The 23,868-nt window shown below is 46.2% G+C and overlaps 1 protein-coding gene across 1 annotated transcript in view; it reads right to left on the bottom strand.

Moving 5' to 3' along the window:
- Med27 (mediator complex subunit 27) overlaps positions 1-22,440 on the bottom strand; it is a 181,055-nt gene extending 158,615 nt beyond the window's left edge. The window contains exons 1-2 of the mRNA XM_034495275.2: positions 22,196-22,440; positions 19,253-19,397 (exon numbers count right to left, since the gene is read on the bottom strand). Coding sequence (XP_034351166.1) covers positions 19,253-19,397; positions 22,196-22,398 — 348 coding nt within the window. The 5' untranslated portion in view covers positions 22,399-22,440. The remainder of the gene's footprint in view (positions 1-19,252; positions 19,398-22,195) is intronic.
- Positions 22,441-23,868: the final 1,428 nt, after the last annotated feature.

The following is a 23,868-nucleotide window of genomic DNA, read 5'->3' as shown; positions in this document are numbered from 1 at the left end:
TCCTGCAAAGCCTTCATGCAGCACTTCCTGACTGTCATGCACTCTGCCAATGACATATTGCTTGAAATTCCAGTTTCAGCATTTTGAAACATTCCTTCCTTTTTTCAGAAGTGTCACCTCTCCTGACAGCTGTTGATACTGTGGCCATCTTCATCAACTAAATGACAACACCAGACCCTTTCTGACAGACAACCATTCCTTGACAGACAACCATTCCTATAGCATTAAGGGGCATTTCAGAGAAAAACAAATGATGGGCGCAAAGCAGCCTGGGCAAAGCCTTGAGAGACACAGGATGAGCCTCAACTTTGGAAATGAATTCTCTAATAGAGAGAGGAAGTTGGAGCAAAGAAGACTAGGTCATCTTACTGCAGTACTTCTGTTGTTCCTGCCCTGAGGCCACAGCAGTGTCTTAAGCAGCCTGGTGAGAACCAGAGGGGATACACTGATGGAACAGAGACCATGTCTACATTTACAGATTTATTTGGGATGTAAGCTTTTTTACACTTATGCTGATAATAGCTTGCAAATTAAGTTGATCTGTCATACTGTGTGTGTGTGTGTGTGTGTACATGTGGAAGTCGAAAGACAACTTTAGATGTCATATGTCATTCCTCAGGTAGCATTAATCTTGTTTTTTTAAGATGGCGTCTCTCACTAACCAGGGACTCAGTAAGCAGATCAGGTTGGCTGGCCAGCAAGCCTCAGGGATCCTCATGTTTCTGCCTCCTTATCACTGAAATTACATGTATGCACTACCACACTTGGCTTTTATTAAAAAGGATTCTGAGGGAATCAAATTCAGGACCTCATGATTGTAAAGCAAGCACTCCCTTTACTAGCTAAACAATCCCCTAGCCCAATCTGTCCTAGTTTTAAGTTACATTGTTGTGGTTGAAGCAGTCTGATAGAGCAGAACATGTTAATCACTGTAAAATGTGCTCCCAGCTCTCAGCATGTCAGCTACTCTCCTGTGACCCAACTTACCATAAGCTCTGGGCTCAAAGCAAGCCTGAGGTGGAAACCATCCTTTTCCCCAGTTTACACACCAGGAGACAGGATTGTCCAAAGTCACAAACCAGTGAAGAAGTAGACTGTGAACCCAGGCAACCTGGCCCCTGTGGGGAGCCAACAGAAGGCGGCTATCATCCTTGCAGCCATCTTGAGCCATATACCCTGACAAGAGACTTGATTACAATAGCCTACAACAGCTGAGCACACTCTGATAACATCTTGCTTTAGATACCCAGGACTTTCCCTTGGGTGTGTGAGACTTAAAGGTGTGTAACTTAAGGGCATGACTTAGAGATCTGATTTAGAGACAAGACCTAAGGGCGTGACTTAAAGGCGTGACTTAAAGGTGTGGCTTAGAAGTGAGACATATAAAAGGCAGAGGCAGACAGAAGGAATTATTAGGTATTAGGCACTTGGCACTTGGCACTTGGAAGAAGAACTTGGAATTAGACATTAAACACTTGTACTCGAGACAGGCAACTAGGATTAGACACTTGTACTTGGATGAGACTCGAGACTAGAACTTGGAACAGGAAACTGGGAACTTGGAGGCACTAGGGACTAGGGACTAGGAACTAGGGACTACGAACTCAAGACTTGGGACTTGGACTAGGAAGAGAGACTGAAGAATAAACAGAATTGAATCACACTCTGTCTAGTCTCCATTCTCCGCATCTGTCCTCACTCTCTCTCTTGCTGAACCCCCGACCCGATGACCGGAGCAGCTTGGGGCAATGCGGGCTCTAACAATTTAGCCCCCAAGGCTTTTGGCAGTGCGGGTTCCAACACTGACAGAGTGGTCCGCAACATTTTGGCCCCCAAGCGTGGGGCAGCTCGGGCTGCAACAGGCCCCAAGACCAATGCTTTGGTCCCATTTGGACACATCTCCCAGGTTTGAAAAGATGAGGAGCAGGCACAAGCTTCACACTGCACAATGCTATGAGGTCAGTCTGTGGTGGTTTGAATAGGTTTGGCCCCCATAGACTCATGTGTTTGAATGCTTGGCCTATAGGGAGTGGCACTATTAAGAGGTGTGACCTTGTCAGAGTAGGTTTAGCTGTGGTGGAGGAAGTGTATCACTGTGGTGGTGGGCTTTGAGATCCCCATGCTCAAGTTCTGCCCAGTGTGGAATTCTAGTCTCCTCCTGGCTGCCTTCAGATCAAGATGTAGAACTCTCAGTTCCTCTAGCACTGGATCTGTCTGCATGCTGCCATGCTTCCCACCATGACAGTAATGGGCTAAACCTCTGAAACTGTAAGCCAGCCCCAGTTAAATGTTGTTTTTTATAAGAGTTGCCCTGGTCATGGTGTCTCTTCACTGCAATGGAAACCCTAACTAAGACAAGGTGTTTCTTTAACTCTCACTTTATCCTTATCCTGTCCTTTACCTATCTACCTTAAAATACTCAAGACAATTTGCCTTCAGTTTATATCCCCAAAATAGTTTAAAAAACAATAACCTTAATATGCATTATCCTTCAGCAAGTCTTCCTTGAGCGGAATGCATAAACCAAAGGCAGATCTCCTGCAGCTGTCAGAGACCCCAACCCACCAGCAAATGATGACCCACCATGGTTCCACATTTCTCTCTCAAAACTGTGGGTATGAAAATGCCACTTCACTAGCTGGAGTTGTCCTTTTTGGTTTGTTTTCTTCTGATGACACCAGAAATACAAGGACAAACAGGATGGCATGGTCCACAGTTCTTGTACAGTACTTAGAGTTCAACTGAGTCAGGTTATAATGACATCGTTATGGGGAGAGAAGGAGGCAGAAGCTCACAGAGGGGCATCTCACCCCAGCTTGTGGGGTCAGAATCCTCCCAGTGTATGATTATAAACAAACACACAAAAGAAGAACCATGAGTCAAGCAAAAAAGGAGTTGGAGTCCACTGAAGCAGAGCATAGGACATCAGGGTGCTTACGGGCACCTCAGGGTGAAGCCAAGCTGGATCACAGCTGAGACAGTGCACAAGAAGTCCTTAGCCAATCTTAGCAGAGCTGTATGACCCAAATCTGTGTTCTAACAAGCCACTCTACTGCAGTGTGGGGCAGACAGGAAAGTCAGCGAGGATGGTAGAGACGGCTATCAAGCAGTGGTGCCTCGCTTCTGGCAGCAAACACTTCCTGTGCCTTCTGAGACTCTCTGGGAAGCATACTGCAGGCCACAGAAAACTGCAGGTACTGTCCATGTTCCCCTAGGACCAAGGCAAAGGGAAGATTGAGCAGAGGAGCTTCTGTTTCCCAGAGATGTGGCCCAAGGATGTGCCACTGGAAGGCAAGACATGCTATGCCTACCACGGTTTAACAACTGGGAAAGACACTTCTCTACTGGGGAGATGCCACAACAGGAAACGCACCATCCCCATGAGACATCTATCTAGGAAATTAATACATTCCAGCTTCATCGGCAGAGGTCCCCAAGTACAATGTTGTGGCCAAGGATCCCTGTGAGCTGCCAGCAGGATACTGTGGTTACTCTGTCTGAGCAGGTGAAAACACTAATGCCTCAATGTCTGAGTGCACGCACACAGAACCAACACAGCTGCTCTGTTTAAAGCAAGGGGCTAAGAGTGGTGGCCTCCACACCCACTGCTGGCTTTTTAGGTTGCTTTTTTTTTTTTTTTTTTTAATTTTCTTATCCCACTGTGGTAGTTTAAATGAGATATGTCTCAGGCATTTAATACTGGGTACCTAGCTGGTGGCTGTTAGAAGAGGATTAGGAGACGTGGCCTTGCTAGACTTATGTCATAGGGGCAGGCTTTAGTTTCAAAAGACTTAGGCCATTCTGAATTAGCCCTCTCTGGTTCCTGTCTGCAATTCTAGCTGTGAGCTCTCAGCTGCTGCCCCAGGTGCCTACCATCATAACTTCATACCTTCATCTTGTACCAAAACCCTCTGGAGGCCCCAAGTAAACCATTCCTTCTGTAAATTGTCTTGGTCATGGTATTTTATCACAGCAATAGAAATATAACTAAGACACCACCACCCAAGCCTGAGGGTCATCGAGGGAACACAGCACAGGGAAGGGAGGGAAAGAAAACTGAGACCTACTGAGTGCCTGCACTGTGCCTGTCCAGTGCTAGTGCATTCCCTCCTGGAAAAGAAGTATCTTCAGACCCACTCTGTTCATGAAGACAGTGAAACTATCCCAGTGGTTTAAGCAGGAAAACACACTCACTCCTGTTTATTTGGGTGGCTAGAATTGCACACAAAATTCTTCAATGGTGGCCCAATTACTTCCTGTTCACTGGAGAATCTGAGAGTCCAGTTTCTCTGGATGCCCAGTGAGTCCAGCTCATCATAAAAGCTATGGATGACATGCTGGCTTGAATTGATACATTCAATTCAAGGAAACAGGCAGAATTATAAAATGTAATTTTAAATGGGAAGGCAGGGCCAAGGAGATGGCTCAGTCAGTAAAGTGCTTGGCTTGGAAGCATGAGAACCTATGCTTCATGCCTAGAATTCACATTTGAAAAGCCAGAAATGGTAACTGTAATCCAGTGCTGGGGAAGATTCCTGAGGCTTACTGGCCAGCCAGTGGGAGAAGCTCACTCAGAAAGTGGACAGTGCCTGAGAAGCAACACCTGAGGTTGTTCTCTGGCCTCCACACGAGTACACACACACACACACACACACACACACTACACAAATGGTGAGGCAAACAAAGCCCCCTTGGCTAGATGGAGAGGCAGATGGGCAGTCATGCAAATGGAGACCGCAGGTAGGGTGTTGAAGTAGGACAAAAGGCCAGTGTACACATGAGCAAAATTACCCTTCAGGACTCCCAGCATCCAAAGGAGATCCAAACAGACTCATCCCATAACTATAGCTCAGCTTGCCATAGTCTCAGTTATCCACAATCAGCAGCAGTCTGGAAATGTTAAATAGAAAATTCTAGAAATAAATAAATCATAAGATTTAAGTTACATGCTGTTCTCAGTAAAATCATGGTGGTGGTATGAATGAGAATGGCCTCCACAAGCTCATGTTTGAAAACTTGGTCCCCAGTTAGTGGAAATATTTGGGGAGGATTAGGGGGAGTAGTCTTGTTAGAAGAGGTATCACTGGGTGCAGGGCACTGAGGTTTCAGAAGACTCCCACCATTCCCAATGTGTCCTCTCTGCTTCCTGTTTGCAGATGGACCAAGATGCCAGCTGTCCCTGCTTCCATGCCTTTGCTCTGCCATCATGAACTCTCTCTGCAGTCATAAGCCCCATTAAATGCTCTCTTTCATAAGTTGCCTAGGTCATGATGCTTTGTTACAGCAATATAAATGTAACTAATACAGAACTGTGGTAAAGCCCTGGCCACTCCACTGACCATAACCCAGAGTCCTCACTATTTATGCTCCCTGTCTGCAAACATTTCAGCAGATGTTTGGGTTATGGGGTGACTGTTGTGCTATTATTAAGTAAGACAGCAAAGCATAAGAGATGCTGGTGACTCAGACATGCCAAAGAAAAGCTATAAAGGCTTCGAGTAAAGAGGCAAACACTCTTGGGTTAACAAGGAGAGAGAGAGAAAAAAAGCAGAAGCTAATGTTTCTCAGATCTACTACAAAGAATGACTCTCCTATCCATGAACTTAACAAGGAACCAGAACTCCACACTAGTCTGGCTGTGCCACCTACAAGTACAGGTAGCCACAGGCATGGCACTCTTTAGGGTGGCAGGCATTCCATTGTAGGACTCAGCTCTACTAACTAGGCTTTGGAAGGCCTCCCCGGCAGACATGGAGTGACCCTACAGAAAAGGAGAAGTGCACAGCACTGTCTGCTTTGCTGTCACCAGCCTATGTCACAAAAATGTGGGAAGTTATGACAAAAGCAGACCAACTTGTCCAGGTTTGAGGCTGACAGTGCAAGAAAGCTGGGGTGTGTGATGGCTTACCATCACTGACAGGTTGACCAGATGTGACTCACCTAGTACCTGTGAGGGCTTTTCCAGGGACCCACTCTGAGTGTGGGCAGCACCATCCCATAGCCTGGGCTCCACTGCCCAGGTACAAAGTGAGCAGCTCCCTGACCACAGCACGGCTGCTATCCTGCCCACCATGGAGGATTACACCTGAAGAACTGCAAACCAAAATAAACTCACCCTTAAGTTGTCTCTGTCAAGTGTTTGGTCACAGAGATGAGAAAAACAAGAGTGTCCTAAAGTTGAGCATGTGACTATTTCTCCCTCTGGACACAGATGTAAGACATATATTTAGTACTCTCTTGAAATCAATGAGAACCCTTTAGAACAAGCATGGCTTTGGTCTGGAACAGGGTAAGGACAAACTAGTCATATCCAAGGACAAATAAGCAAGTTAAGGAGACAGCACTAGAGATCTGAGTCTGTATTATGCAGGGGCAGAATTAAATGCAGTGAACTATAACAAGAAGATAAAATTTAAGATACCTGGATAGCAAAACAAAACCACTTTTGTGTTCAACCACTGTCTAGCCTTCCTGTGTGAGCTCCGCCCTTCTGTGACAACAGGGAACACATTATGCTGAGCCACTTAAGGCTCCTGGCTAAAGGAAAAATGTAAGGAGAGGTTGGAATCCAGCAATGGGGAAAAACTCATGGTTATAAGCAGAGGCTTTGGGCACTGCACTCTTGCTAGGTTAGTGAGATGCACGCCAGGATCAGGTATTTATCACCTTCATTCGCCATGTCTAGTACGGTGTCCACACAGCAGGTGCCTACAGAGTGGGGCTCAATCCAGCTGCAATGGGCAGGTTGGGTACTTCCTAGCAAAGAGTGCTCTGCCCTCAATTAGGAAATGATTGTGAATCAGTAACTTACAAGTGCAGCCACTTTCTCACCCAGACACTCAGAACACAGCTGATTCTAACAGTATACAGGCATGGAAAGCTGAGCCCAGAACATTCATGGTGGCTAGGGGTGGCTGTTGTGGCCCTAGCTGCCCCACGTTTGGGGGCCAGAAATGTTGAGAACTGCACTGCCCCACGTTGGGCGCCAAAAATGTTGTGAGCCGCTCTAACCCACGTTTGGGGGCCAAAAATGTCAGGGACCGCTCTGTCAATGTTGGAACCCGCACTGCCAAAAGCCTTGAGGGCTAAATTGTTAGAGCCCGCACTGCCCCAAGCTGCTCCAGTCTGCAGGTCAGGTTCAGCAAGAGAGAGAGTGAGGACAGATGCAAAGAATGGAGACCAGACAGAGTGTGATTCAATCCCATTTATTCTTCAGTCTTCCTTCCTAGTCCAAGTCCCAAGTCTTGAGTTCCTAGTCCCTAGTGCCTCCAAGTTCCAAGCTTCTTTCCAAGCTCTTCCTCCAAGTGCCAAATGCTTAATACCTAATAATAATTCTTCTTCTGACTTCTCTAGTCCAGGTGTTTTCCACCTAATGCCAAATAACTCACACCAAGTTGTACTCAACTCTTCTGTCTGCCTCTTGCCTTTTATATGTCTCACTTCTAAGACACGCCTCTAAGTCACGCCTTTAAGTCACGCCCTTAGGCCTTGTCTCTAAATCTGATCTCTAAGTCAGGACCTTAAGTCTAAATCACAGCTTTAAGTCTCACACACCCAAGGGAAGATCCTGGGTATCTAAAGCAAGATGTTATCAGAGTGTGCTCAGCTGTTGTAGGCTATTGTAATGAAGTCTCTTATCAGGCTATATGGCTCAAGATGGCTGCAAGGATGATAGTCGCCTTCTGTTGGCTCCCCACAGGTAGCCACCACTGTCAGATGACCAACTATCAGAATCCTACTCACTGAAATAACACAGTACCACTCTTCGACCTAGAACACACAGGCAGGCATGAGTGGGGAGAAGAGCCACTCAGGATACTCTGATTCTTGGTGAAAAGACAGACAGGATGGTTTGGTACTTCTCTGGCATAGCCATTCACTGGTGCCCCCTTTCATGTCAGGCAGTTAGTTGAGGCACTGGACAGTCCCGTTTTCCTTCATGAGAGACTCAGCACGAAGGTCAGTTACTTGCTAAGACCCTCAACTTAATGTATCTACAGCTCACTACAGTAAAGGCCTTTCTAGTGAGGAGGGGCCTGTGGCTGTTCTGCCCATGATAGTCAAGGCAATCCCTGACTATGCCCAAGCCTGGGCTGGACCACTGCTCCCACCTTACCTACAGGGAAAAGGACTTCAGCAGCGAGGAGCAGCTCTGCTCTTCCAAATATCAAGCAGCCTCCCCTGCCAGCCTCACTAAGAGAGATAATAGCACATGGCCATGGGCAAGTTACTTTCTGTAAGATGAGGTATGATATCGTACCTGATTGCTGAACCCTTGAGGTCTCATGCTTAGCTCAAGAGGCACAGCCCCTGTGTTTTCTGGAAAATACAGCAGGGTAAGGCTCAGTCACCAAGTGTCTACCAGATTCTAGGTATCCAAAGGTGACCCATAGTTCCAACCCTGAAGAAAGGGGGCACAACTGAACATCCCATAATAGTGTGATCAGTGCAGCCACATGAAGGCAAGGTCAATAGCATGTGAAAGTATGCCTGCTTGACCTTTATAGGACAGGAGGAGGGGTGTACGCACAAAGCCACAGGCATCCCAGGCAGAGGGCTGGTGGGCAGCTCAGCACTGTCATGGCTTTAGCTTCTAGTTTGCCAAAACCTGCTAGTCAGGCCAAGACATCAAGAAGTTTTACTTAGTGTCAAGTCAGCAAGAAGAAGTCCAGCCCAGCAATGGCCAGCGCTGGCCAGCAGCGGCAGGAACTGAACCAGCAACAAGCCTCCCCTAGCCCTGGGCACTGCAGAGAGCTGTGCCTCCCAAATAAGTGAGTAACTGTAGCAAGGGAATGCCCACATTGGGAGGAAGGTCCAGTGCAAGACCCAGAGCCAAAGGACAGCGCAGCAAACAGGAGGCAAAACCAGATGTGCCTCACTTCCCCATTCTGGCAGAATCCTGAGCCTAGCCTTGAGGAGCCTGAAGGAGCCCCAAGAGCAGGGGATGGCCGTAAGAGAGATGGAGAAAGCGCTTGCTCCCACATCCACACCTCCTCCCACAGTTCTCCTCTAACGAGCACAAGGAAACCTGCAAAGGTCAAGGTGAGGGAAAGATACAATCTAAAGGGGGGGGAGGGGGGCTTGAGTTTAACTTGGTTCCAACACACAGAGAGGGAGCCAATAGCAATACCTACTTGGAATGTCTCTGTGAGCCCTGTCCTGAGATGGAGACACTGGAAATCTGCACAGCGGACGGACAGAGATAAGACTAGCTCTGGGAGGTTAGTCCACTGAGAGTCCAGCACACTAGGCCCTAAGGGCTTCAGTAATTTCCCAAAGCAGAAACAGGCTTTGTCTTGGGATCAAACAGGTGGTTAAGCCAACAGAGCGGGATAAAAGCAACAGTGGACAAATGGGAGCACCTAACTGGATTCACAGCAGGCTTGCAGAGAAGGAACAGCAAGCGCAGCCTAAGTGGCTAAGACTTCTCTATAGGAAGAAATGAGTGTGAGAAGGAAGAGCATGAGCAAAGGCCCTTGGGAGACTGCATTCATTTTAGAAGATCAAACTGGCCAAAGAGGGGCAGGCAAGTGTGATGCTAGAGTGCACGCTATGGGACACTCCAGACCTGCTGGGGACATTGCATGTTAGTAATTCTAACATTCAGAAAGAAAAGGCAGCTGGGCAGTGGTGGCGCACGCCTTTAGTCCCAGCACTTGGGAGGCAGAGGCAGGCGGATTTCTGAGTTCGAGGCCAGCCTGGTCTACAGAGTGAGTTCCAGGACAGTCAGGGCTACACAGAGAAACCCTGTCTCGAAAAACAAACAAAACAAAACAAAACCCCCCCCCCCCCAAAAAAACAAAAAAAACAACAAAAAAAAAAAAACAAAACAAAAACAAAAAAAAAAAAAAAACAGAAAGAAAAGGCAGGAAAACTAGGAAATTCTGACCAAAAAGAAAAGCACTCTGGGAGAGGTGAATAAAACAGGACTGCAAAAGGTCCTGAATTATCAAGCTAGGCGTACAGAATATTCTAGTTTGTTTGTTTTGCTGCTGTGCTAAAACACCAACTAAAAGCAACTTGGGAAGGAAGGGTTTATTTGACTTGCAGGTTATGTCCATCATCTAGGGAAGCCAGGGAAGGAACTCAAGGCAGGAGCCTGAAGCAGAAACCACAGAGAAAGGCTGCTTTCTGGTTGCTCCCTCTGGCCTACTCAACTACCTTACTTAGTTAGTTAGTTAGTTAGTTTGAAGATAGGGTTTTTCTGTGTATTCAGGACTATCCTGGAACCAGATTTGTAGACCAAGGTGACCTTGAATTAAGAGATCTATCTACCTCTGCCTTCCAAGTGCTAGGATGAAAGGCATGAACCACCATGTCCAGCTTCAACTACCTTTTGTATATAGCTCAGGCCCACCTACCTAGGAATGCTACTGCTCACAGTGGGATGGCACTCCTATATCAATTATTGATACCAAAAAAAGCTTCACAGATATGCCCACAGACCAATCTGATGGAGGCAACTTTCAATTAAAATTCCCTTTTCCTTTCCAAGTAGGTCAAGTTGTCAACTGAAGCTAACTACTGACAAGAGTTATATAATTCTTATTTCCCTGTCTATTTGAAATGTCCCATCATAAAGCCTTTTGTTTTCTATTCTGCAGGAGGGAGAGGAAACAGTAGGGAAGCAGTGTGTGCTAGGCCATACCAACAGGCCCACCTGGAGACCACAGATGAAAGTAGACTCACCCTGTGCCACTCACAAGTCGCCATTATGACAATAGTAACAGGCAGGACTGCCAGGACCGTTTCCTAGGAACTGAGGGGGGTAACACACTGAGCTCCATGCATGCTGGTGCTAGAATGCTCTGCACAACACTTGGGGGCTGGAATCACTCCCACAAGAGACTGGGGTCACTGGAAAGTGGCAGATAACATGCCTTGAAATCTGACGATAGAACGTCCCTAGACAGGAGAAACGTATGAGAAAGCTGAGCTAAGTAGCAGCAGCCTGATCGAGGGTAGACAGGATGGGGTGAAGAGGCCCAGTCCAGAAAAGGCTAGCAGAGCTGGGGGTGCAGCTCAGGGCAGATTGCTGGAGCAGCATGCATTAAGGTGCCAGGTTCCATCCCCAGCACTGCAAAAATAAATGTGTGAGGCGGGGTAAATGGAAGAAAGCAGGCCATCCCTCTGAGTCACAGAAACCAAGGGGGTCACAAATGTGATGCCAACACCAATAAGTTAACTGTTTTCACAAACTACAACTAATAAGAACATTAAGACATGGAGCAGCCTGAAGCCTTAGGCTAAAATTCATTTACATTATGGGGTATCACCTGACTCTCATTAGCATTTATACAGGTGCACTGCAAGAGCCAAGGCACTGAAGAAGCTTCATGAGGTAATTTCCCACTGAGCCCTCAAGGGCTGCCTTGCTCTGCCAGTCAGACATTTGGAGCATGGACGCAGTTCCAAGTACTTCAGCTTTCTGGACAAGTGAAGAACTGGAGAGATCCTCTCCAGCCCTCAGGAGGCTTTTCCTCCCTCCCCACAGCATGCATCAATCAACAGAGCCTTTCCAGACCAGGGCAGAAAAGGACCTTCAAAGCATATCCAGCCTAACCTTTCAGTCAGCCAACGGAAGACCAGCAGCAGCAGATGGCAGAAGAGCCATGAGACGGCTCACCACCTAGTCACTACGGATGAATTACTCTTACCCTGGTGACAACTCTGAACCAGCAGCTGCTGCCTAGGAGGGCACACAACTCACCTGGTCATAAATGCCAGTGACAAACTGAACATAATCCAAATCTTCTTTCCAAATCAGCCTTTGTGTTCAAACAGGTGGGCCCTCAGCATTCCTGCAGCTGAGGACTACGGGAGCAGTCACAGTTCTAAACCCTGTGACAGACATCTTACTGAGCCTCCAGGTAAGATGAATCCTCTATGGTCAACTGCGCATACTTGACTGCACCCTTCTCTGCAGCCTTCTCCTCCTCCCTGTAGCTTCTGAGGGGGAGGCTTTCCCTGCTGGCATGCCTCACAATTCCCAACCCTTTGCCAAACTCCCAACCCCTCACTCCACAACCCAGGTTGTACAAGGAAAGAACTGACCACAGACTAACTTGCACTCATGTGTGAAGGGTTGCTATCCTTGCTCAGGCAATTCAAAGAACTTCCAGAGTCAATACCAAAGTCAATGGTGGGAGGCCTGCTGTCAGAGAGGAAGCAATGACAGGGAGGTAGAGCATCCTTGGAGTCTCTCCACAAGCTGTTTGTGAATGTGGTACCACCAGCCCTGTTATTACTCAGAACTCCTAGTCATCTCTGAAACGTGCCCAACTTAGGGAGCCAAAGAGAAAATCAGGAAGGCTAATCTCATGCTCTCGGGTAATGGAATGTGATGTGAGCCAAGGTGCTCGGGGCCTGGAGCTTACATGCGTAAGCGCACAGCAGTGCCGCTGAACACCACAGATGCACGTGCATGTGCACACTACCATATGCTGAACACAGGCACCATTCATTCAACGCTTACTATGTGTGAGTTAACTGTGGACAGTTTTTATTTTCATTTTGCCAACGGAAGATGAAAGCCAGGGCCCTTGCATGCTAACACAGATGATCCACTACCAAGCTACACCCAGCACCAAAAGCCAAGGAAGACATTCTACAGACATTATCTCCACTTCACCAACACTAGAATAGAAACCTTAGTTCTAGCCTCATGTCTGTCAGGACACCTCCACTCAGGAAGAAGCTTAGACAAGAAGAGCTGGATCGGAACCCAGGCAGCCTGACTCAAAAACAAGCATCCAGGTGTGCTCAGGTCCAACCTCAGGGCAGTAGAGCACAAGCCTTGATGTCAGGGTTTCCTGTCTGGTGATGTTATTCTTCAGTCTTCCTATCTTTCCATATAGGAAAGGCCAGTCTACTGTGGGTGGTACAAGCCCTACGCAGGTGATCCTGAATTTTATACAGAAGCTAGTTGAGAATAAGGCAGGGTGAGAACCAGCCAGCAAACAACATCCTCCATGGATCCTGCTGTAGTTGTCTGTGAAGTGAGTTCCTTGATCAGAGGTACTGTTGTGTGGAACAAAAAGAAGGTCTGCCTTCACATTCCTGACTCAACTTTCCTCAGTGATGGTGTGACTGGAGCGGTAAGCAGAATAAAGCCTTTCCTATCCTAATGCTGCTTCTAGTCAGTATTCTATCACAGCCTGGGGTTCACTGGCCAGACAGCCTAGGCAAATCAGCAAGCTCCAGGATCAGTGAGAAACCCCAATTCAAAAAGCACAGTGGGGAGCAACTGAAGAAGACCCCCAGTGTCAGCCTGTGGCCTCTAGAAGTGTGGATGTACACGAACACACACACACAATTATTGAGAATTCACAAAGTGGGATCCCCAGAGGTTGGTAGAATTGCCCCTGTTCTTTCTAGGCAGTTTCTGGGATGCTGTCAAAGCAATAGCTGCCACAGATACCCTATATTAGGTTCAGCAGCTCAAATCAGCCTGACTCAGTCTGTCCCAAGGAGCTTCCACCAAACTGTGTTCACTCATAAGCACTGGCTGTGGATCTGACCCACTAAGAAGGGCATCCTGGGTGACAATGCTCACAGATGAACCTGTTAAGCTCAGCCAGCAAAAAGCTTACCATTGCCTACCAACTGACTTCTGCCTGACCGTCCCAAATTACCCTCCTAGAAGGCAGGACCCTCACAAGTCCTGGGATGTCCTCTCTTCTAACTGTGCAACTGAACTCTCAGAAATGGCTGAAAATGGACATACCCTGCCACACTTCATCAAAAATGCAAGCAAGAGCAGGGCAGTGGTGGTGCATGCCTTTAATCCCAGCACTTGGGAGGCAGAGGCAGGTGGATTTCTGAGTTTGAGCCAGCCTGGTCTACAGAGTGAGTTCCAGGATAGCCAGGGTCACACAGAGAAAACCTGTCTTGAAAAAACAAACAAACAAACAAAAAAGCAAAACAACAGCAAAAGCAAGCAAGCCACAACCGGGACATGCCTTCCATTCCTTCAGAGGCAGTTTCTGTTTTGTTCCCATATGCTAAGCTAGGCAAGCACTCTGCCACTGAGCTGCACCCTACCCCTTCACTGGGTGAGTTTGTACTGCATCTTTATTCTGCTTGTCTATCAGGCTCCTTGCAAGGTTCTGAAACAGCCTATAAAGAACAAGATGGCTCTGGTGCCTCCCCTTTGGGATTTACAGTTTACCCTTAAAACAAGACAGGCTTCCTATAGGAAAACTCAGTCTTACACTCTAAAACAGCCCCAACCTGGCAGTTCCAGAATGCAAAATCAGAAAGCACAATTTCAAAGACAGATGTCAAGCTGGACAGAGGAAGCTAATACCTGGGAGGTGGGGCCAAGAGGATCACACATTCAAGGCCAGCCTGTACTGGAGGCCAACCTGGCCCCCATGAGACTGCACACACACACACACACACACACACACACACACACACACACACACACACGAGAAGGATATGGCAGATGAACATCACAGCAGCTTAAAGCCATGGAGTAACTTGAGTTCTTGGAACAAAAACAAAACAAACAAACAAACAAACAAACACCTTGTTTTTATTTTATTTTATTCTTAGATAGGATCTTACCACACAGCCCCACTTAGACTGGCACTCACTATACAGACTAGACTTGCCTAGAACTCAGAGACATAAGCCTGTCTCTGCCTTTCAAATACTGGGATTAAAGGCATATAGCACCACATCAAGCCTAAAATCTTCCTCTTAAAAACTAAAACACTAAGCCAAGTATGGTAACACACTTTTAATCTCTGAATTGGGGAGGCAGAGGCAGGCAGATCTCTGTGAATTTGGGGCCAGCCTGGTCTGTAAAGAAAGTTCCAGGATAGTTATGGCTATTAAAGCAAGAAACCCTATCTTGAAAAACAAAACTTAAAGATGTTAGAAAAGTAGGCTAAGGGGGAAGAGGAGGGAGAAGCACCATCTTGCCTGTGGGCCTTTCCAGGCCTTTCTCAGCTCAAGTAGCTGCAATCTTTGTTACTCTCAGTATCACCAAGGAAAGACTAAGTCATAGTTGGCTCTTCTAGGCAGATGCCATAAGTCCTCTCCTAGTTCTTATCTGTGAGTCTGCAAATTCAACCAATTCCTAGGAGAAAATACTGCTCTTATACTGATGTCTACAGACTTTCCCTGTCACCTCCTTACAGTACAACAAAAAAACCCTTTGTACAGTACAGTACAACAGCCATCCCATAACAAACACATTGTGCTGGGTATCACCTGACCCAGCAACCATGTGATACACGGGGAGAAGGTGGGCATGGTGGCATATGCTTACACTCCAGCCTCTCAGGAAGCAGAGGGAGAAGGATCACTTGGGGGATGCCTGGACAGCACAGCAAGAACCCATCTACAAAAGCACAGAAAGGAGAAGGCAATATATTTAGTTATATGCAAATACAGCATCGTTTTACATGAAGGACTTCAGCATCTGTGGACCTCCTAATTTCAGGCACATGAGCTCCTGTGATCAAACCCCCACTAGGACCATGGAGGGCTTTACACAAACCAGCCTTCTGCCCCAAAAGAGTGGAAAGTATCAATGCCTGAAATTCAAAGCCTGGAGACAGGAGGCTAGAATCTTCAGAAAGGGACCTTCAGGATGAGCTCTGTCTCCCTTACGACTAAGCATATCAAGTGACATAAAGTCCATGCTGACTACTTTACAGCAGGGACAGCGGTGATGCCAATTATTTCCTGCCCAAATGGAGAGAGCTTGTCACCCGTCTGCAGAACAATTATCTATAGGTGCATCCAAGTAAAAAGCTCACCTCTTTCCCCGAATCAGCATGGGGAAAGTGCTGCTCACAGCGATTTGACACCATTTCACTACATTAATCTTTGAATGTGTTATTCTAACAATTATGCCAACTACCATGTAATTAAGACTCCAACTGACTTTTACAAAATTTAAGAAAACTCCCCCAAAGAAAATAAACAGTCATTGGACATGCACGAGACCTTTCTATGGCCAACTGCACATAAAGTTCCCACATAATGGGTGGTGTCAAAGCCTTTTCCCGCATCCTTCCGTTCTCAGCAACAGTGCAGAAAGCTGACATGGGCAAGATACCCGACTCCCTTCACACGTCACTGCACACACTTTTTAAATTCCTTGGATAAAATGATGAATGGTGACTGTTTTCGCAATTAAAATCTCTTTTCATTTACAGAAGCAAGAAAAACACATAATTAATGCTTGGCCTCATGCATATCAACAGCTGGAAATGAGAACATTGGCTTTTTCCTTAAGGCTACTCCTTAGGTTTACTGAAGAAATGACATAAGGCGGCCTCATGCTGGCTATCTTCTTCTCTTTCTGGTTCTATGGATCTCATAATCTTAAGTCTTTCCCTTAGTGAGGTACAGAAGAAATGAATAACAGCCATGCTAGACATCAAGTCCTGCTACACGGTAAGGTCCCCTGTAGCCCTCCTGTGAAGTGCAAGGCAGTAGCTGCCCAGCCATAGAACATTTGTACAATTCAGAACCAATCCACAAAGAGCCTTAGCAGGAAAGAATGCAATAGTTGATTAGTAATGTCTACCCAGGGAAGAGCAAACGTTTGAAGACCCACATAACCATGTATTTTTCTTCCCTACCTTTTCATAAACCATGAAAATGCATGCAGACTGAATGGATTCTTTAAAAAAAAAAAAATGTATGAACAAAATGACATGAGAATTTCTAAAGTTTGGCCAAGGGGGAGAGATGTTTTCTAAAGTTGAATATTTAAGCAAAACTAGACCGTCAAGTTTCAGGAAAAAACAAAACGAAACAAACAAACAAACAAAAAAAACCAAACAAACAAAAAAACCTACCTCAAACCATAGTCCAGCTAAGAGCAATATATAAGTAAACAAGGTCAGTTTACTGGGCTTCAGTTTGCTTGGTTCTAACACAAGAGGCTGAATTCTTCTGCTGGTGACCCAGGGGACTAGTGATGCTGTGGCTCTCTAAGCACATCACCACATGTCAGCGCACCCTCCAAAGCTCCCAACACTGGCTACAGGAGACACAGATACATAGTTTTTTCTATGACAGCTTTCCATGAATGTTTAAACCTGTAGCACCTCTGAGGCAAGAGGTCCATACACATATTTACTTTACTTAATACACTTTCTCTCCTTGAGATAAAAGCAAGGGCCAGGGACTCCTGTTTCCATAGTCAAACAATCTAATTTCCTTAAATTATGAAAGCAGCTTTGTCCAAGCATAAATTGTCATCACTCCAATGTAAGTCACTTCTTCAGTCTCTGTCTCACCACTCAGGCTTTTTACCCATGCAACACAGCAACAGGATTTCCTCAACCAAACACAGGATTCTCTGGGAGTCAAGTGGGAACGGTTAGAGTCCAGCCATGCATCTGCTGGCCAGCTAGTTTCCACCCACGCACCAGGCAAAGTCCTGCTCAGATCCCAGGCGCATGCCCAGGAAAACCAGCTTCCACGGGGCAGCCTAGGAGGCTGGGGCTGGGGCCTCAGCACCTGCAGCAGGCACCTGCCACTGTCTCTGCCTGATGCCTTCTGCTCTGGTTGGGTATGTTTAAAGTGGGGATTGTCACCTCCCTCCAAGCTTCACTGATGAACAGTTTTGTCACCAACACGGTAATGATCTGTTAAGAGGAAGAACCTAATAAGAGGTCCTGAGGTCAATTGGGACATGTCCTCACAAGTGACTGGAGGACACCAGCCTCTCTGATCCCTGTCTGACAACGAGATCAGTTCCTCCTACATGCTCACCCACTGCTATGACACTAACTGCCATAAAGTCCTCACCAGTATCAAGTCAATGCAGTACCTTGCCCTGGTATTTCTAACACCAAGTCCTGAATAAACCTCTCTTCTTCATAAAGTCAGTCTAACTGAGGTACTTCATTACAGTAACAAAACAGAGTAATACACTCGTCTTTAAGGGGGAAATGGCCCTCTCCACCACCAAGGAGAATCATTCCAGTGAGCCAAGCTGAGCCTCCCACCCATGGATCCTATTAGCCCTTCCCAAGGACACCTATCACACAGGGCCTGACAGTCACTGGGAGGGTTGCAGGCATCAGGATGCACAAACCTGCAGCTGACGGACTACACTTTTTCCCACCAGGAGAGTCTCACAGCAACCAAAGCAAGCAAGCCCTGAGAAGCACCTGAGTGACAGACACAGCAAGCACACATGAGCTGACCCTCATATAAGCTCAGCTTCAAACCAGGGAGCTCCCTGACCACTGTATTAACAGGTTTCTACACAGGGCACCAGAGAGTTAGGGGGAAAGATCTTAAAGGACAAATCAATATATTCAGAGTTCAAGTTCTTTTAGTCCCCCAGTGACAATCATCTTTCTGAATCTCCCTCGCTTTAAACCAAAAAATAATACTAAAATAAGCCTGCCACAGAAATTCAAAGAAAAAAACATAAAAACTATCAAGGCTTATCTGTCACTAAGACAGATGAGAGGGAGAGACCCAGGGGAGAAGGCAGAGGGTAGATCTGGAGGAGCATGGCAGTTCACAATCAAGAACAGGTCTCAGGAGCTACTGAAAAAGACCTATGTATAAACCTTCTCCTAAAACGTGCCACTTCCCGTCAGCAGGAAAACACACAACACACAGCAGACAACAAAAGGGACTCAGGTAAACAAACTGCTTCCAGGTTTGTAAGCCCAGTGGTTCCTGTGAGTCACACTATTCTCAGTTCTCCTTTTCCAACTTTCCTAAGGGCTACACCATGGACCTACCCACTCAACACCACAAAAACTACACTCTGTAGCATATGGGTTCAGGAGAAAGTAGAGCATAATCTAACCCATAGCACTCTCCATATACTCTCCCAGAATGACAAAGAAAATACAACTCAAGACCATAAACAATGTGAGCAGCTAAACCTTCCCATCGCCAGTCTTTAAAGTGTAGGAGTCAGGACCTCCTGGCAAGCTAAGAGAAGCTAGAACAGATGCACCTTCCTCAGGCAAAACTGCACACGCCACAGCACACTGCATGTAACATACCACAGCACACAGCACACTGCATGTAACATACCACAGCACGTTGTATGGACCATTCTGTAAGTAGCTCTCCATACCCAATCTGCAGGCTAAGTATATCTGATCTAGGATTTCCTATCGCTTATAGGAAACCCTAGAATTCCAACTCTATGCCCAAGCAGGTACAAAAGAAAACTTCCTCTCATGTTCTCTCTGCATTTCCAGGACAAACACTGGGTTTTGCTCTGTTAGCCACCTACAGTAGCCCTTACCTTGTTGGACCATTTGTATGCTTGCAGAAGCTGGCTGTAGAGTGGGGTTTTATCCTGCACAGGATCCAGGCTTAGCAGCCCACTGTTATGCAGAGGGTGGTTCTCAGACGGCTTGCCTACCAGGTTGCTCAAACGTTCCAGTTCGCTAAAAGTAAATAGAGAAGCTACATAAATCTGAGTCCACTTCATTCCCTCAAGGCCAAGCACACTGCTTCTTCTGAAACCATCATCTCTCAAAAAGAGTTTTGCAAAGATAAAAATAAAAACAAAAAACTAGGGACAAACAATAGAGTGCCTAACTGGGGAGTTCTAATCTCAAACATACCTGTCAAAACCAGTCATGGTGGTCCACACTTTTAATCCCAGCACTGGGGAGGCAGGTGTGGTATATCAATGTGAATTTGAGGTCAGCCTGGTCTACATAGGGAGGTCCAGGGTAACCAGGGCTAAAATGAGTCCACCAGTGAGACAACATAAACGGCTTGGCTGTGATGAGTCTGAGGCGTTACATCCCAGTTTTTAGGAAACTTAGAGCTTCTTTGTGCTCTTAGGTTTGTTTTCCCTCCAGAATGGCATGAGAAGGCTAACCAATCCTACACAGTGAGACAAAACGAAACAAAATATAGCTGTCTCATGCCATTCTGGAGGGAAAAGAAACCTAAGAGCACAAAGAAGCAATAAGTTTCCTAAAAACTGGGATGTAACACCTCAGACTCATCATAGCCGAGCCGTTTGGAATCCTGCAGTTTAGTCTAACACGGCCTCTCATGCAGGGTTTCTCAGACCCACGTGCAGATCACTCCATTTGGCAGAGCAGCAAGTACCTGAATAAATCATGATTATTTATCATTTCACATTGGGATAGATATGGCACAGTGCTTCACAGATGGCAAAGCTTAGCAAAACAAAGAAGAGATAAAATAAACAAAAGAAATGGGAAGACACCATCAAGAGGGCTGTGTCAAACAAGCGCACTTCAGAAAGTCAGGGATGCTTGGGAAGTGAGCGGACAAGGAAACCACGCACTCTGAGGAGCCAGTTCTCAGCAGCCAATAGGATGCTGGGACCCACTCCCAGGCCACATTCAATCTCGAATCCTCAGCCACCTTCTTGACATGACTGTACATTTAATAAGTCAAAGAAATATCAACATTGCTAAAGTTTCTAAAGTGACAAAGGGCTGTGACATACCATTATAAAGCAGGACGGAGGTGGCACACTTATTTAATCCCAGCATTCAGAAAGCAGAGGCAGGGGGATATCTGTGAGTTTGAGGTCAGCCTGATCTACAAAGAGTTCCAAGACAGCCAGCACTACACAGAGAAACTCTTGTCTTGAAAAAAAAAAAAAAAGCCCCCCAGGGGGCTCAGTGGAGGGGGGGGGGGGAATGCATCCTCAAGCTGACACTGTACCAAAAAACATGTACATGTGTAATTTACGGAGGGGAGTGGAATATGGGGGAGGAAAGGCACACATTACTTCACTACTTCCTTCTCCATCCTACTTGACCAACTGAGAGGTGGAAGGGAGTCCTGGGGGGTTAGCCCAGTAGTGAAGAACCTAACTGACACATGGAAGGCCCTGAGTTGGAACCAGGCATTGTGGCAGAAAATGAGATGGAAGAGAGAAAAGCCAACCTGTCCAGAAATCCTAAGTGACTAGATGACCAAATACTCAATTTCAGAAGTAAAAAGCCTAAATCTGTACACTCTTAACTTCTAAGACAGGAAGAGAATACAAATTCAGGCAAATAAGAAGTGCCTACTAAGCTAGGTGTGGTGGTGCACGCCTTTAATCCCAGCACTCTGGAGTCAGATGAAGGTGGATCTCCGTGAGTTTGAGGCCATCCTGGTCTACAAGTTGAGTTCCAGGACAACGAAGACTGTTACCCAGAAAAACCCTGTCAAAAATAAAATAAAATAAAATAAAATAAAATAAAATAAAATAAAATAAAACAAAGAAACAAAGAAACAAAAAAAAAAACAAAAAAACAAAAAAACAAAAAAACCAAATAGGTGCTTTCTATGTATGGCATCTGACAAATGTCCTCTCAGCTATTTTTTTTTTCCGAGACAGGGTTTCTCTGTGTAGTCCTGGCTGTCCTGGAACTCACTCTGTAGACCAGGCTGTCCTTGAACTCAGAAATCGGCCTGCCTCTGCCTCCCGAGTGCTGGGATTAAAGGCGTGCGCCACCACCGCCCGGCTCAGCTAATTCTTAATACACTAATGAAGTAAAAGGAGGAATCTTATAAGGGAAACACATAATCTCCAATTATTAGGGGTAAAGCTGTTCAAACATACCTTTCCCGTTGTAGTGGACTGGGTCCTCTGAAACTGAACCTAAATAAATCCTTCCTCCTAAACATCCTAACAGATGTGAGACTGTGTCTCTCTGAGAAAAGAGCTGAACAAAAGGAATGATGGTGACAACCAGTGCTGAGCAGGTGGCTTCGGAGGGGAAATGGAAAGAGGCAAAAGGTAACAAAGGTGGTGTTTGAGAGTGAAGTGAGGTGGAACTGATGAATCCAGGCTCCGAGGATGGGAACTGGAGCTCAACGGATCGAGAGGTACGTAATGGGGCCGGGGACAGTGTTAATGGGGAGGCTGGCCCGATGTGATGGAGCCCAAGGAAGAGACCTGGTAAGATCAAGGAGATGGAAGTTCCTGAGAAGAGCTAGTTTCCTCATCAGAATACGACCGCTACAGCGGGAACCGAGGACCACAGATGACAACCAGGACGAACTGGCCAACAGAATGAATACTAGGTAACGGGACGAGAGACGAGGAGTTCCTGAGAGGCTGACAGGGACCCGGGGATGAGTAAAAGTGACAGCGGACTGCGGATAAAGGAGAGAGGCCCGTGACTGGGGAGACTGGCGCGGGATCCAGGCCGGACAGGTGCCAAGAGGGTCCTCGACCCCGACCCCTTCAGCCAGTACCTACTTGAGGTCCCGGTTGACGGAATGCAAGTTGTCCTGGAAGTGCGCGATGAAGGCCTTCTCGCGGCCCTCCAGAGTCTCTTTGTTGCGCATGCCATCCTTAAGGCAGTCGAACACCCTACTCACGCTAGAGCGCAGCGCCTGGATGGCACTAATAGCCTGCGAAAAGGCCTCCAGGTTCACCCCAACGCTCAACATGTCCGCCATGTTGCAGCCGTCACAGCCGGCTTTTCAGAGCCCGCAGCCTGAGCGGCGAGCGGCGCTTCCTGATGACGTCGTCCCGGGAGACTTTTGGGATGTGTAGTTTGCGACGTGGCTCCTAGCCAGGAAGCTCTTGGAAAAACAGCGCCAGTCTGACTAAATGAGAGGGTTGGCCACCAGGTGTGATCTCCATCTAGGGAAATCAGGTTGCCCTCTCCAATGGCTTGATAGTGAAATACAGAAGCTCACCGAGTATCCCCAAAATTTGAACAGTTACATAGGAATTTCTCAGAACAATATAATGTCCCCAGAGTACATGAATAAAATGAGTCGATATTCATAAACAAAGGGGAAGAACTCTCTTACCTATAGTAAAATGCCAACGCATAAATGAAGACAGAGTGATACTAGAAAACTTCCACTTGGCAGCCAAAATAATTAAGGTATGAATCAATTGATGTTTAAGAAAAAAGTCAGATATTCTATATAGTCTCAAAGCATTTTTCTCTATGAAACTTATTAGGAAGGAGAAAACAGTTGGGCTACATGAGGCCCTGTGTCCAAAAAGTAAATTAATAATAATAAATAATAATAATAGAAATAACGGTATATGCCCCCAAAGAACTGAAAGCAGTGTCTAAATGAGATGTTTGAACTTCCATAATCATAGCAACCTCATTCACAATAGTCGTGTGGAAGGAACCAGGAATCCACCAACATATAAGCAAATAAGCAAAATGTGGTTCTATATGATACAAATTGATATATACTGTGAGATCAAAATGGATAATATACCTTTCAAGTTAATGGGAGATCAAAAGAGGAAAACTAGAGCTTGGAGGTTAGGGGATGTTTTTGTAGTTAAGACAGTTAAGACTAAGCTCCTGTTTGTCCTATGCAGGCGAAAGTTTCTGTCTGTAATTAAAGAGTAAGTTCTATTTGCCTCATAAAAATCCTTGCAAGTTAGGATTTTTATTTGTAATTAAGAATAAGTTCCTAGTTTCATGAAAACATGTTTTCAACCTCTACACTAACCTTGCAACCATATTCACATGGTGAGCACCGTTTCCCTTGTTCCTTCCCTTTCGTTGTATCTTTCTAACAATGTATACCAGCCGAGTCTCTCGTCCCTGTGAACACTTTATCTCTCCTATTAAAAGGACCTCAAGGGGCTGCTCTCTCAAATCCTGACTTAGGGTGAGACAGCCAGCTGGCCATTCTAGGTACACCCCCCCCAAATAGATTCTTTTAATTGGACAATAGTGACTTTGGTCTTTTTTCCTCCAGATTCTCAGGTTTGACATTTCCTCCCCCCCCCCCCGCCCCCAGAGGAAAGAGGGAAATTCTGACACATGCTAATCAGATAATATCCTAATAACATCTGCAGATTCATTAATCATTTTGTTGGTTAGGCATGGTGATAAACACCTGTAACCCCAGAACTTGAGAGTAAATTGGAAGTCAAAGACTTTAAAG

This window comes from Arvicanthis niloticus, chromosome 2, assembly GCF_011762505.2.
Source record: "Arvicanthis niloticus isolate mArvNil1 chromosome 2, mArvNil1.pat.X, whole genome shotgun sequence".
Classification (NCBI taxonomy): Eukaryota; Metazoa; Chordata; class Mammalia; order Rodentia; family Muridae; genus Arvicanthis; species Arvicanthis niloticus.
This window is presented reverse-complemented; position numbering and strand designations above follow the sequence as displayed.